A 14,904-nucleotide genomic window follows, 5' to 3' on the forward strand; every position below is an offset into this window, starting at 1 on the left:
GGGGGATTCATGGACCCCTCTAAGACAATTTTATGACAGAAGCCCAACTAAACTGACTTATCTTTAAGGGGAAGAACTGAATAAGCCAAGAAAAGACCCATCTTAATTTCAAAGGTCCCCTTTTATTCTTGAGACTATGAGTCTGTAATTTTGTGTCTCTGAGCAATTGCTGCTTTTAAGTCTTCCGAGTATTTTCTTGACCTTTTTATCTCTTGCTTTCTTCCAATCCAGGACTCCATTATTACAGTCTTTGATTGGCCTTTTTGAGTTACCCGAAGATGATACCATTCCTGATGAGGAACATTTTATTGACATAGAAGATACACCAGGATATCAGACTGCCTTCTCACAGTTGGCATTTGCTGGGAAAAAAGAGCATGATCCTGTAGGTCAAATGGTGAACAACCCCAAAATTCACCTGGCACAGTCACTTCACAAGTTGTCTACCGCCTGTCCAGGAAGGGTAAGTGTGTTGTCAAAGAACTCTGTGATAAATGGAGACTTTAATGGGAGAGCAAAAGGATAGTAGTTGTTCTGGTGTCTGTTTTCATTGGTGGGCGTAATAAAACTAAATCTCATTGAGTTACAGCAAGCTTATTTTCTTTAATTAAAAAAACTGAGCCCTTTTTTTCTTGTATTATGTACTACAAATATATTTTAAGTGAATGGATTTAGGAGTGAGAACAAAGGAGGAAAAATCCCTTCAATAGAAATGTAATAATGGCTGTATAGTTGCATTTTGTCAGCAATTATTATAGAGTTTATTTCCCAGATCAAAGTAACCCATCTATTATTAAAATGTAGCATTTTTTATTTTTATTTTTATTTATTTATTTTTTTAGACAGGGTCTCACTCTTATCCAGGCTGGAATGCAATGGTACGATTATGGCTCGCTGCAGCCTCAACCTCCCAGGTTCAAGTGATCCTCCTGCCTCTCAGCCTTCCAAGTAGCTAGGACCCACTATACCCAGCTAATTTTTTATTTTTTTGTGGAGACAGGGTCTCCCTATGTTGTCCAGGTTGGTCTCAAACTCCTGGGCTCAAGCCATCCTCCTCCCTCAGCCTCCCAAAGTGCTGGGATTACAAGTGTGAGCCTGGCAACAGTTTTTTTTTTTTTTTTTAATTGCAGCATACTCAGAAATTAATAGATCATGGCATAAACCTAATAATGACTGTATAGTTACATTTTGTCAGCACTTATTATAGATTTCTTACATGTTACCTGATAAAATATATATTTTTCAAGCCAGACACAAGTGGTTTATGCCTGTAGTTCTAGTGCTTTGGGAGGCCAGGGCTGCAGTGAGCTATTACGGTGCCACTGCAATCCAGCCTGGGCAACAGAGCGAGGTCCTGTTCTCTTAAAAAACATGTATGTGTGTGGTGTGTATATATATATGTATATATATGTTTTCATTGTATTATTATGGAGACTTCCAAACATATATAGAAAGAGCATAATGAAGCCTGCACATGCCCAGCTTCAATAATTACCAATATCTTGCCAGTTTTGTTTCATTTGTTTCTCCTTTTATTCTCTGTATTGAGCAAGTCTCAGACATCATACGTTTCACCTGTAAGTACCTTATTCTACATCATTAACCAGTAAGGACTTTTTAATTGACCACAATACCACTATCACACCTAATAATAGTAATTCCTTATGGATCTATTCTTTAGACCTATTTTTGAAGGCATAAAAGCAGTTGAGTTTCTGGAGAATCTTTGGATGGTGATTAATGGCTTGACTGGCTGCTCTTCCCAGAGCTGTGGCAGCTGTCCTGTAGAAGATGGGGTTTGTATTGGTGCACCAAGATCTCCAACAGCCAGTGTGTGTTTCCCATCTCTTGTAGGTTCCATCAATGGTGAGCACCAGCCTGAACGCAGAAGCGCTCCAGTATCTCCAAGGGTACCTTCAGGCAGCCAGTGTGACACTGCTTTAAACTGCATTTTTCTAATTGGCTAAACCCAGATGGTTTCCTAGGAAATCACAGACTTCTGAGCACGGCTGCATTAAAACAAAGCAAGTTTTCCTTTTGAACTTGTCACGAATTCCATCTTGTAAAGGATATTAAATGTTGCTTTAACCTGAACCTTGAGCAAATTAGTTGGTTTGTGTGATCATACATTTATGTGGGTGGCTTCTAGTTTGCAACTTCAAGGGACAAGTATTAATAGTTCAGTGTATGGCGTTGGTTTGCGTTGAGCATTTGCACGGTTTGGATAATCTTAAATTTTGACGGACACTGTGGAGACTTTCTGTTACTAAATCCTTTTGTTTTGAAGCTGTTGCTATTTGTATTTCTCTTGTCTTTTATATTTTTTGTCTGTTTACGCTTTTATTGGAAATGTGAATAAGTAAAGAATTACTTGTGTTACTTGCCAAGCAGTGCACATTTCATAGTTTCAAATCTGTAATCAGCAATAAAAATCCTAAAATATGTACCTAAGAGCATCTTAAGGACAGGTTTTCAGTGCTTTCTCATGCTTTTATAAAAATGAAGAGTTTCTTTAAATTTCTTCTTTTTCCTTTCCTGGACTGTATAAAATCCTAATTTCTAAATCATGTAAACTCAGATTATTTAGTCTTTTTTTTATATGAGGGAAGGGGACATTAATATAGATTTGGGGCTTATTTACTAGAATTTTCTATAGCAGTTCCTAGGTGGCAGTGTGAGTTTTGGGTAGGTGGCTCCTCTGGGAGAAATGCTCTGCCTGGCTTAATGGGGTGGCAGTCGAGAGTACTTGAGACTGGATGTTTTGATCTTTTTCATCTCTGGAGAGCGGAGGTTACTTGGAACTTTTCAAACCCTGACACCTTAGAACCATGAAGTCCAGTGGTAGAACCGTGAAGTCCAGTGGTGGATCCGGCAAAGGATGCCTGGTGAGGTTGGTTGCACTGGCTCCCTCCCTTGGCCTGGCCTGTGGAATTGTATAGCATTCGTTTCTGAGGAATGAAGAATCGGAATATCTAAATTTTGTGAGGCACAGTTTATGCCGGAATTGTTCATTGTCCATTCAGTGTAGTTAAACTGGAACTTTTGTCTTCCCAGCTCAAGTGATTTGTCACAGTAGTTATTGATATCCTTTTTTTTTTAATTTTGTTTTGTTTTTTTACCCCCAAGACGAGTCTTGTTCTGTTGACCAGGCTGGAGTACAGTGGCACAATCTCAGCTGACTGCAACCTCCGCCTCCCAGGTTCAAGTGATTCTCCTGCCTCAGCCTCCTGAGTAGCTGGGATTACAGGCACGCATCACCATGCCTGGCTAATTTTTGTATTTTTAGTAGAGACAGGGTTTCACCATGTTGGCCAAGCTGGTTTCAAACTCCTGACCTCGTGATCCGCCTGCCTCGGCCTCCCAAAGTGCTGGGATTAGAGGCTTGAGCCACTGTGCCCAGCCACTTGTTTCTGTAATGTTGCGTGAGAAATTTCAAGCTATCTTAAGTCTATTTGTACCATCTAGTCATTTAAGGGCTTTTTGTTGTTGTTGTTGTTGGTTTTGACACAGTAATGGGAATACTACATTTTACATTATTACTTTGGCTTAAATGGTCATTGGTGGAAAGATACTGAAATATTACTGAAGCCATTTTTAAGCCACAAACAATTTATATGGAAAGTCTGGGATGGACAACAGGGAATTGCTGGTGATGGTTTCTGTATGTTTTTCACTCACATGAGCTCCTTAAGTATTTATTTGGTTTTGCTCTTGCTGAAGCTGCTTGTGAACAGTTAGTCAGTGCCCAGCAGATACCATTCTGGAGGCTGCTTGATTCAACATCTTAAACTCAGATCGAGTTTGAAACGTTTTCCTTCTTCAGTTAAAAAGGCTGAGTAGTAGATGGTGTGCCTTTTGAAATAGTTACTGAACAGCAAGACTAGTACATTTACTTACTTTAGCACAGTTCATTAATTATCAGATAATTTTTTTAAATGCCTTCTATTGAAGTTGCTTTTCAATCATCCAAGACAGTTTTTATATCTGGCTTTAAAGATTTTAGGACATGATGGACAGAAACTGCTGGAGTGGTTTTTTTCTTTTTTCTTCACAAGCCTTAGTGACTGTAGCTCAGTGGTGATGCACACTGTGGGTATGAAGATCAGGGTTTGAGTTACAGCACTGCTACTGACTATGACCTTGAGCAAATGAGTTTACCTCTATGCTTTTTTTTTCTCTTCTGAAAAATGAGCATATTATTTACCTTCAAGGTGGTTGTAAGAATAAAATGAGATGATGCATGTAGAGTACTCAAGCAGAGAACCTATGCAGAGTAAGCACGCATCAGGAAAAGCCTGCTGGGGAAGCAGAGGGCTTGGGTGGGAGGAAGGGTTTGTTACTGAGCACACTTACCAATGTGCTGCATACCTGGAAGGCAGGAAGGCTTTGTGGAGAAGAGTCCTGGCATGGGCGGCCCCACGCACATCCCAGGGTGTTTTTACAGAAGGGAAGTATTGCCAAGTTTCTCATCAGAGCTTCCTGCTAGGTCCATTCATTCTCCATGGTATTCAGTCATGTCTTTTAACAAGCTGATTTTTAAATAATTGAGTTTTTAAATTATTTTTATGTATTTATTTATTTTTTTGAGACGGAGTCTTGCTCAGCTCAGGCTGGAGTGCAGAGACGTGATCTCAGCTCACTGCAACCTCCGCCTCCTGGTTTCAAGTGATTCCCCAGCCTCAGCCTTCCGAGTAGCTGAAATTACAGGCACGCGCCACCACGCCCAGCTAACTTTTGTATTTTTAGTAGAGACAGGGTTTCACCATGTTTGTCAGGCTGGTCTCAAACTCCTGACCTCAAGTGATCTGCCTGCCTCGGCCTCCCAAAGTGCTGGGAGTACAGGCGTGAGCCACCGTATCTGGCCACCGAGTTTTTATTTTAAATGTATTTTCTTTGTGGGAAACTTGGAAAATACAGAAAAAATATTTAAAGATTAAAAATAATTCATATTCCTGCCTACATTAAGCATTTTGGTTCATTTGAGATCATTTTGTATATAGTTTTGTAATTTTTTTAAACAATATTTACTTGGTAAACATTCAGTGGATATATGTGATTTATCATTAAGATATATCATTATCAGATTATGTAATTGTAGCCATTGTTGGATGTCTTGGAGGTTTTCTGATTTTGTAGACAACTCTTGAGATGAACATCTTTATGCATCAGTTTTTAGTTCCTGAAGGTGGAATTACTGAGCCAATTTTCTTGTGCAAAGTTCATGTCAATTTTAACACACCTTTACCTACACTGGGCATTATTTCTTTGGTTGCCATTTTGATAAGCAAAAATGGTACTTTTCCTTACTTCTGAGGCATAATCAGATTGGCATTTAATCAAACTATTACAATACATGTGGTAAAATTCATTTTTTTTTTTAATTTAACTTCTTTGTTGTTGTTGAGAGAGAGTCTTGCTCTGCCGCCCAGGCTGGAGTACAGTGGTGCAATCTCAGCTCACTGCATCCTCTGCCTCCTGGTTTCAAGCAATTCTCCTGCCTCAGCTTCCTGAGTAGCTGGGATTACAGGCAGCTTCCACCATGCTTGGCTAATTTTTGTATTTTTAGTAGAGACGGGGTTTCACCATGTTGGCCACGTTGGTGGTATAGTGGCGAGCATAGCTGCTTTCCAATTTACTTTATTATTATTATTTTGATTATTTTATTTTTTTTGAGGCGGAGTCTCACTCTCCTCCCCAGGCTGTAGTGCAGTGGCGTGATCTCAGCTCACTGCAACCTCCACCTCCCAGGTTCAAGCAATTCTCCTGTCTCAGCCTCCCAAGTAGCTGGGACTACAGGTATGCACCACCACACCCAGCTAATTTTTCGTATTTTTTAGTAGAGACGAGGTTTCACCATGTTGGTCAGGCTGGTCTCAAACTCCTGACCTCAAGTGAACCGCCTACCTGGGTCTCACAAAGTGCTGGGATTACTGGCTTGAGCCACCACACATGGCCTCAACTCTTCATTATTAAATTGGCTTTGTGTTAGGTGATTTTGCCCAGCTGTAGGTGAATGTAAGCGTTCTGAGCGTGTTTGAAGTAGGCTAGACTAAGCTAGGATGGTGGGTCAGTTAAGTGTATTAAAAATTTTAACATGATATTTTCAGTTTATGGTGAGTTTATCAGGATGTGACCCCATCGTAAGTTGAGGAGCATCTGTAATAGCATTTTGTTTTTTAAAAATATTTAATCATCTTTGTCAACGTCTCTTGAATCCTCAGCGTTGACAACGAAGATGTGTCCCCACCCTCTGCCTCTCAGGCTTGCTAATTGGTGGGTTCTGCTTTCACTTTTACATTGTTGAAGGAGATGGTATTTCCAGTTGTTTTCTGTAGTTCCCTTTTAAAAGCTGAAGCTGATAAACACTTGTTATGACAGTGTAAACTGGGCTTAGTGCTGTGTCAAGCAGTGTGCAAAGATTACATTTCCCCCTCCCCATGTCTTGACTTCTGCATCCCTCAAGAGAGTAAGGTTAAGGTCAAATGGAATGGAGTTTGCTCCTCATATTTCATCAGTTGCTCAAAGGTATTCCCCATTTTAGCTTGTGTTGTGTTTGGATCCTGACTTTCTCGTGGTGGTTTTTCTGGACTTTTATTAGCTTTCTTTTTCATCCTGAGTATTACATGGCGTGCCTTCCATTCTGCCCCTGGATGTTCTTTTTACAGCCCTGGCTCTTGTGGGCCACAACAGTTCTTGAGGTAGGCTGCTAGGGCTCCCATTAGACCCTCTCCATTCCAGTGTTCCAGGGGGCAGATGAGCTCCTATCCCCACTGGCCTGTCTTGCTGGTGTTCAGGGCCCTGGCTTCCACTTTGCGAGGTCACCTTTCAGGATTCGTGTGTATCCACTTTGCTGTGTCAGAAACTCCCTGCTGCTGACCTCCCTCTCTTTGCTGTCATTAATGGATTCTCATTGTGGGAGATAAACATGTGCTCAGCCTAGAATACCACATGATTTTTGTTTTCCTGATTCATTGCTTTTGCCTATTAGCCTTGTTGTTCTAAAGTAGTTTATTTTTCTAGTGTACTTTTTCTTTCCCCTCAATGACCCCCACCCCAAAACTGTGCCTAAATACTATTCACGCAGTCTTTGAGAATCAAACAGGTTCACACACTCGTTCCTGAGTACAGAAACTTACCGAATCACACAGCTGGATAAAGCCGGGATTGAAACCCTGGCAGTCTGGCTTCCAGAGCATTCTGGCTTAGCCACTTATGCCATGGTTTGGCAAAAGTTAGAAACAGCTAATCAGCTAATAAGGGCATGATCACAAGGCATTTTGATAATAAGTTTTTAAAATATACACTATGGGTGTTTTTTGGTTGTGACAATTCTTGGGTCCCTATTCATAGGAGCATCCCCCACACCAATCCCTAGGCACAATCCTGTATCCAGCCTGCTGGACATGACCATTTATTCCATTTCATAAACCCTAAGCATTTGCTCTGCAAACCTACTCCTGCTTGGTCCTTGCTCTTACTCCTTGTCTGAGAAACATGGTGGCTGAGCTTTGTGACTGCAAGGCAGGGCTCATCCTTAGGGTCTACCCTGAGGTATTCTTAGTAGGACTGCTCTTTGATAGGGCAAAGGAGTTTCATGGACCCTTTGAAAATAATTTAGAGGCATTTTCCTCTGGCTTCTCTGAATGAGCTAAGAACCCCTGATAATAAGGAACTGCTGTGGACCGATGGTCAGTTCCTCCAGCCCCTCCATTCTCGGAAGGTGTCTGGTAAAGCAGCTCACTGTGTGGCTGCGGAAGGGAGACAAACTATGAAGCTGTGCCGATTTCTGGGTTTTTTCCCTTACACATCGGATGGTGTGAGATAGAAATCTGGCAACATAGACGCAGTGTTCATGTCAAGAAAGAGCCACAATAGGTAAGTCCCAGGACTGTTTCTCAGACCTCATGGAAAAGGAGACCTCTTGGAGAAGTGAGAAGCAAAACGAGAAGACGTTTATTCACCTTGGACTGGAAACATAACTCCTTGTAAGCAGTTAGAAGCAACCCTTTTGGATCCAGAGGGGAAAGGGATCGCTGCTCCCAGCAACCTGTGCTTCTGCAGCAAATAGCAGAGAAGACAGATCTCGAGTCCCTCTTAAGTGGGTCCAGCAGGGCACGGGGAGGAGAAGCCTAGCACTCACCAGGTCCTCCCCACCCAAGACAGAGGAAGGCTTGGTGTCCTGGAAAGGCCAGGCAACCCCTGGCACAGGTTCGATGTCCAGGTGGAGCCAGCCCCACACAAAGAGCCTCCTCTGCCATGTCTACTGATCTCAAGCGGGAACCAGGGAAGACGTCTCTAAAGTGGTGCCTTCACAGCATCCTGGCCAGTCAGGAGGGAGCAGCAACCTAAGCCAACTGCCACAGGTTGGCCCTTCCAAACCCCAGCCATGTGAACACCTGGCCCTCCCCACTGTGCTTAGGAACTGAGTGCTTAGGAAACTAAAGGATGGATTGGCCACGGAATGGGCCAGAGGTGCTCCAGAGCCAGCTGAGGCACATCAGGCCAAAGTCACCCTGCACTTTGCCCGAGGCCGCAGTTCCCACCAGGATTCACAAGATTTGGAGTGCTGTCAGAGGAACCGCAGTCATTTATGGCTGTATATTTTGTACTAGAAAAAAGTCACTAGGAATTCATGGGTGATATTGCTTAGGACAGTGGTTCTTAAAGTACCGTCAACATCACTTAGCACCTAAGTGCTTACCAGAAACTACTTCATCAAAAACTCTGGAAATGAGACCCAGCAACCTTTTAACAACCCACCCAGGTGATGGGACGCATGTTCAGTTTGGTGAGCCATGACTTAGGATAAAGCTAAGTAAAAGTGAGTAAGACATAGACGGTGGCAAAAATTGTGAAGATCAGGTTTGAGGAACAGTGGTCTAAAGCTTCATGACCACAAAAATTAGAAGGGACCACATTTTAAAGATGTGAAATTAACAGCTTTACTTTTGTGCAAGAGGTGGCAGAAAAAAGATCAGCTGTGGTAATTAGGGCCCATGGGGCTGAGCATCATCACCCCGGGAGCCATGGGCCTCGCTGGGCCAAAAACAGTGTGGTCCCTGGGCTGCAGAAGTTCTGAGCATTTCCAGTTTTCTTAGCTGAAGTTTGATTCAGCCTTCAATGGTGTTTACATTGTACTTGTTTATAAATCCAAGGAACCAGGAAAGAAACAGTAACTAAGACTCAGAATTTTCAGGCACACATTACAAAGTTGCCAGCACATTTTCAGCCACCCACCAGGTGCACATAAGCTCTGCATACAGAACAGACACCAGTCAGGGTGGCACAGCAAAAGGGCCAAACGACTTCCAAACTACAGAGAATCTCAGGCCATCTGCCTTGGGAGGTCTTTTTGGCAGCCATAACAAATATGGCAACTACTACAAAGAACAGTCTGAAGAAGTGACGCACAGGATGCTGACAGACCCTTAGTAGAGATCCTTATTCCAAAGGGGCATCAGCTGCCTGCTAATCCATCCAGGGTCAGGAGACTCCTAGTGAGGCCGCTACTGCAGTCTAAGGAGTGGGGACAACCACTAGTCAGATGGGAGCAGCCCAGCTCTGAAGAGGAGGGGCTGTCACCTGATCCTGCCTGTACCCCCATCGAGCTCTGGGGACCAAGCAAAATCAGAGCTCCAGGCACACCTCAAAGCTCGCTTGACAACTGAAGGAGCCGTTGTGTGTGCACTGTAGGTAAGGTCATGGTAGAGCTGCCTGGGAAAGGGTGGAAGACACACTACAATTTATGATTGGATACAGGGCTTGTGGGCAGCTTCCAAATTTTTCATAATCTACTTTTAAATTAAAAAACCATTTTGGGCCAGGCACGGTGACCCATGCCTCCCGGCACTCTGGGAGCCGAAAGTGGGAGGATTGCTTGACCTCGAGTTTGAGACCAGCCTGGGTTCACAGTGAGACCACATCTCTACAAAAAAAAATTTTTGTAATTAGCTGGGCATAATGGCATATACCTGTAGTCCCAGCTACTCAGTAGGCTGAGGCAGGAAGATCAGCCTGAGCCTGGGAAGTCAAGGCTGCAGTCAGCCATGATCACACTGGTCTGAGTCTGGGTGACAGGGGGACCCTGTCTCCAAAAAAACCCCAAACAAAAAATAATTTTAAAAATTACTGGCTGGGCATGGTGGCTCACACCTATAATCCCACGCTTTGGGAGGCCAAGGCAGGTGGATTACCTGAGGCCAGGAGTTCGAGACCAGTCTGGCCAACATGGTGAAACCCTGTCTCTACTAAAAATACAAAATTAGCCTGGCGTGAGGGCACACACCTGTAATCACAGCTACTTGGGAGGCTGAGGCAAGAGAATCACTTGAACCTGGGAGGCGGAGGTTGCAGTGACTGAGATTGTGCTATTGCACTCCAGCCTGGGGGACAAGAGTGAAACTCGGTCTCAAAAAGCAAAACAAACAAAATTGCTACTATACATAGACTGCTTTACTGTTGTCATTGCAGACCTGATGTTTGTAGGTTTCAGTGAATGTAAAATGTAAAAGAATGTGTGGATGAACGGTTTTGCTGTCGTTTTTGAGACAGAGTTTCGCTCTTGTCGCCCAGGCTGGAGTGTCATGGTGCAGTCTCGGTTCACTGCAACCTCAGCCTCCCCAGTATCTGGGATTACAGGTGTGCACCACCATGCCCGGCTAATTTTTAGTAGAGACGGGGTTCCATCATGTTGGCCAGGCTGGTGGTCTCGAACTCCTGACCGCAGCTGAGCCACTGCACCCGGCCGGATGAATGCATTTTTTAAATATTAAACTTAGGTTACAAGCACATAATAAAGCAGTACAAATCTCCTACAGTTTTCGCTAATGAAAATTGGGATGCCATTTAGATTACAAAGAAGTCTAAGGAGAATGTCCTACAGACTAGTTTCACATGCATATGCTGTCCTTACATGCTTTGTATACAGACATTCAACACATCAGTACACAAAGCAACAAGTTCCACGAACTCAGCACCACAGGAAAGGTTTACAAGAAATCCAAGAAAATGGCTATGCTGCCTCATTAACAAACTCCCGCCTCCTATCTGAGTTAGCCATTGCTTCTGAAAACAATGTATCTCTTTAAAAGCCCTATTTAAGAACATTGGCCAACTCCTCCACTCTTCCTCTGCCAATCCTGCTCTGATTAAGTGCTTGACAAATCCAGTATTTATTGATTTGGAATTTCAAGTAAGTTTTGTTTTTAAGAGCACACAGACATTTAAGCCCTTAAACCAGAAGTAGTGATAAATACTGCTACTTTCTATTGAGGCCGAGTCTCCAACACCCAGGCTATAGTTGCCGTGGCGTGATCTCAGCTCACTGCAGCCTTGACCTCGGGCTCAAGTGATTCTTCCACGTCAGCCTCCCAAGTAGCTAGGACTACAAGCCCATGGTACCACCATGATACCATGCCGGGCTAGTTTTTTGTTTTTTTGTTTTGTAGAGATGGGGGTCTCTCTGTTGCTCAGGCTGGTTTCAAACTCCAGGGCTCAAGCAGTCCACTCACCGTGGCTTCCCAAAAGGCTGGGAATACAGGGATGAGCCACCGTGCCCAGCCAGTGGATGCTTCTGACATGTTACGTGCAAACAAAGCCAGACCTCTCGGGCCTCAGGGTTGCTTCCTGGGATGATCCTATTCTACTGAACTCACACTGATACCTATAAAGCAAGCAGCAGCATCACGCTTTTGGGAAAGGCCAATATCTTTTCCTGTCGATCATACCAATTCCAGGCGCCCTCCTAACAGGAGGGATCCAGACTATGGTGTCCGTCACTGAGCATTCACCCAGCAAAGCCACTTAAAACAGCTCAGCGAGCCCTGGAAGGAAACTTGGATTCAGAAGTGATACTTGTTTGTTTTTAAGACCTATCCACATTATTCTGGCTTAAGAAGGCCTGAAAAACCAGAAAAACACCCAGCTATGGGTGAAAATACTTACAGGTGAATGTTTTTGTCTAGGATTAGCATTAAGATACTTTAGGAAAAAATAATGGGTAGGATGAGACAAGAACAACAAACTCAAGAAAAGACAGCTATGAGGAAATAACCATTACCCATTAAGTTTTCCCTTTAATGACCGTGAGGATAAAGTCATGACAATGCAGTCACCACCCACTTTTTGGGAAAAAAAAAAAACAATGCCAATGTGGGAAGTGACTGAGTCCCAAGCTTATCTACTGTAGGATCCAAGAGAGAGACAATCTCAGTGCTGGAGAATGCACTGAGAACATAGAGGAGAAGGCTACAAAGAACACTGAGTATACAAATGCACACAGATAGATGTGTGCAGATATATATACACATAGATTTCCTGTCCGCTACAGAGGTCTAGAAACAATAACACCCCAGTAGCAGTAAGCCCTCAGAGCGTCCAGATCTTGGTTTCTGAATGCTGTCTTCTAGTAAAGGGAACCAGGGCTCGTTAGAAAAATGGCTGAATCAGGCCAGGCGTGGTGGGTCACGCCTGTAATCTCAGCACTTTGGGGGGCTGAGGCGGGTGGATCATGAGGTCAGAAGTTCAAGACCAGCCTGGCCAATATGGTGAAACCCCATCTCTACTAAAAATAGATACAAAAATTAGCCGGGTGTGGTGCACGCACCTGTAGTCCCAGCTACTTGGGAGGCTGAGGCAGGAGAATCGCTTGAACCTGCGAGGTGGAGGTTGCAGTGAGCTGAGATGGTGCCACTGCACTCCAGCCTGGGTGACAGAGTGAGACTCCATCTCAGGAAAAAAAAAAAAAAATGCTGAATCAGGACTAGGGGAAGGAAAAGAACAAGATGAACCCCAAATATCTCAATGTGTCAAAAGTTAGTCTTCAAAAAATGATGGGGACAAATGACAGTTTTTGTGGACATAGAAAAGCCCATCCTACAATTTATAAGGAATCCTAAGGGACCCTGAATAACCAAAAACAATCTTGAAAACTTAGCTGAAGGACTCATAGGTTAAGATTTCAAAATTTACTACAGTAATCAAATCAGTGTGGTACTAGCACAACGACAGACATATAGGAGGCTGGGTGTGGTGGTTCACGCCTGTAATCCCAGCACTTGGGAGGCCGAGGTGGCAGGATCACTTGAGCCCAGGAGTTCAAGACCAGCCTGAGCAACTTGGTAAAACCTTGTCTCTACAAAAAAAGAAAAAATTAGCCAGTCATGGTGACATGGTGACACATGACATGGTGACACACGCCTATAGTCCCAGCTACCTGGGAGGCTGTGAGCCAAGACTGCGCCACTGCACTCCAGTCTGGGCAACAGAGTAAGACCCTGTCTCAAAAAAAAAAAAAAAAAAAAAAAAAAGGAAGAGAGTCCAGAAGTAAGTCCTTCCATGTAATTTTTGACAAGGGTGCCAAGACCATTCAATGGGGGAGGGACAGTCTTTTCACAAATACTGTTGGGAAAACAGTGTCCACTTGCCAAAGAATGAAACTGGACCCTTACCTAACACCATACACAAAATTAGCTCAAAATGGATGAAAGACCTAAATCTAAGACTAAAACTAAAACATGAGGCAAATCTTCATGAGTTGGACTTAGCAATGTTTTCTTAAGTATGACACCAGAAACAGGCAACAAAAGAAAGTAATAGACAAACTAGACTTCATCAAAATTAAAACCTTTTTTGCATCAAAAGTTTTTCTGCAAAAAGCTTTTGCAGAATGAAAAAGCAACTCACAGAATGGGAAGAAAAAAACTGCAAGTCACATCTGTTAAGGGATTAATATCCGGAATACATAGAATACTCCTAAAATTCAACAACAAGCAACAAGATTCAAACAAAATGGGCAAGACTTGGACAGACATTTATCCAAAGAAGATAGACAAATGGCCAATAAATACGAAAAGAAGTTCAACATCGTTAGGGAAATGCAAACCAAAACCCCCATGAGATACCACCTCACATCCACTAGGACAGCTACTATTTAACAAAACAAAATAAACATTGGCGACAATGTGGAGAAACTGGAACCATCATGCACTGTTGGAAAGTGATGGCTGCAGTGGGAAACTGGCAGTTCCTCAATATACTAAAAATAATAGGCCGGACGCAGTGGCTCACGCCTGTAATCCCAACACTTTGGGAGGCCAAGGCGGGCAGATCACTTGAGGTCGGGAGTTCAAGACTAGCCTGGCCAACATGGTAAAACCCCGTCTCTACTAAAAATACAAAAATTAGTCAGGTGTAGTGGTGGGCCCCCGTAATCCCAGGTACTCGGGAGGCTGAGGCAGGAGAATCACTTGACCCTGGGAGGTGGAGGTTGCAGTGAGCTGAGATCGCGCCACTGACACCAGCCTGGGCAGCAAAGGGAGACTCCCATCTCAAAAAAAAAAAAAAAAATTATATGCAGCAATTCCACTTCTGGGTACATACCCCACCAATATTCACATGTAGAACCAACTGAAGTGCTTTTTTTTTTTTTTTTTTTTTTTAAGACTGAGTCTCACTCTATTGCCCAAGATGGAGTGCAGTGGCGCAATCTCAGCTCACTGCAACCTCCACCTCCTGGGTTCAAGTGATTCTTCTGCCTCAGCCTCGAGAGTAGCTGGGACTACAGGCACGCGCCACCACGCCCAGCTGATTTGCATATTTTTAGTAGCTACGGGGTTTCACTATGTTGGCCAGGCTGGTCTTGAACTCCTGATCTCAGGGGATCCATTTGCCTCGGCCTCCCAAAGTGCTGGGATTACAGGTGTGAGTCACCGTGTCCAACCCCAAGTGCCTATTGACAATGTATTGATAATCAAAATGTGGAATATATACACACAATGGAATATTACTCAGCCTTAACAAAGGAGGGAAACTGACATATTACAACATGGATAAACCTTAACGACATTAGGCTATGTAAGATAAACCAGCCACAGAAGGGCAGATACTGTATGATTCCATTTATAG

The 14,904-nt window shown here is 43.4% G+C and overlaps 1 protein-coding gene across 3 annotated transcripts in view; it reads left to right on the forward strand.

The window, feature by feature from the left end:
* The window catches only part of CSE1L (chromosome segregation 1 like), a 50,390-nt gene extending 47,934 nt beyond the window's left edge, over window positions 1-2,456 (forward strand). For 2 of the 3 annotated variants that reach the window (XM_024238516.3, XM_063720430.1), the window contains exons 25-26: window positions 232-463; window positions 1,855-2,094. In XM_024238516.3, coding sequence (XP_024094284.2) covers window positions 232-463; window positions 1,855-1,944 — 322 coding nt within the window. In that variant the 3' untranslated portion in view covers window positions 1,945-2,094. 3 annotated transcript variants of the gene reach the window in all.
* Window positions 2,457-14,904: the final 12,448 nt, after the last annotated feature.

Source organism: Pongo abelii, chromosome 21, assembly GCF_028885655.2.
Source record: "Pongo abelii isolate AG06213 chromosome 21, NHGRI_mPonAbe1-v2.0_pri, whole genome shotgun sequence".
NCBI classification, from domain to species: domain Eukaryota; kingdom Metazoa; phylum Chordata; class Mammalia; order Primates; family Hominidae; genus Pongo; species Pongo abelii.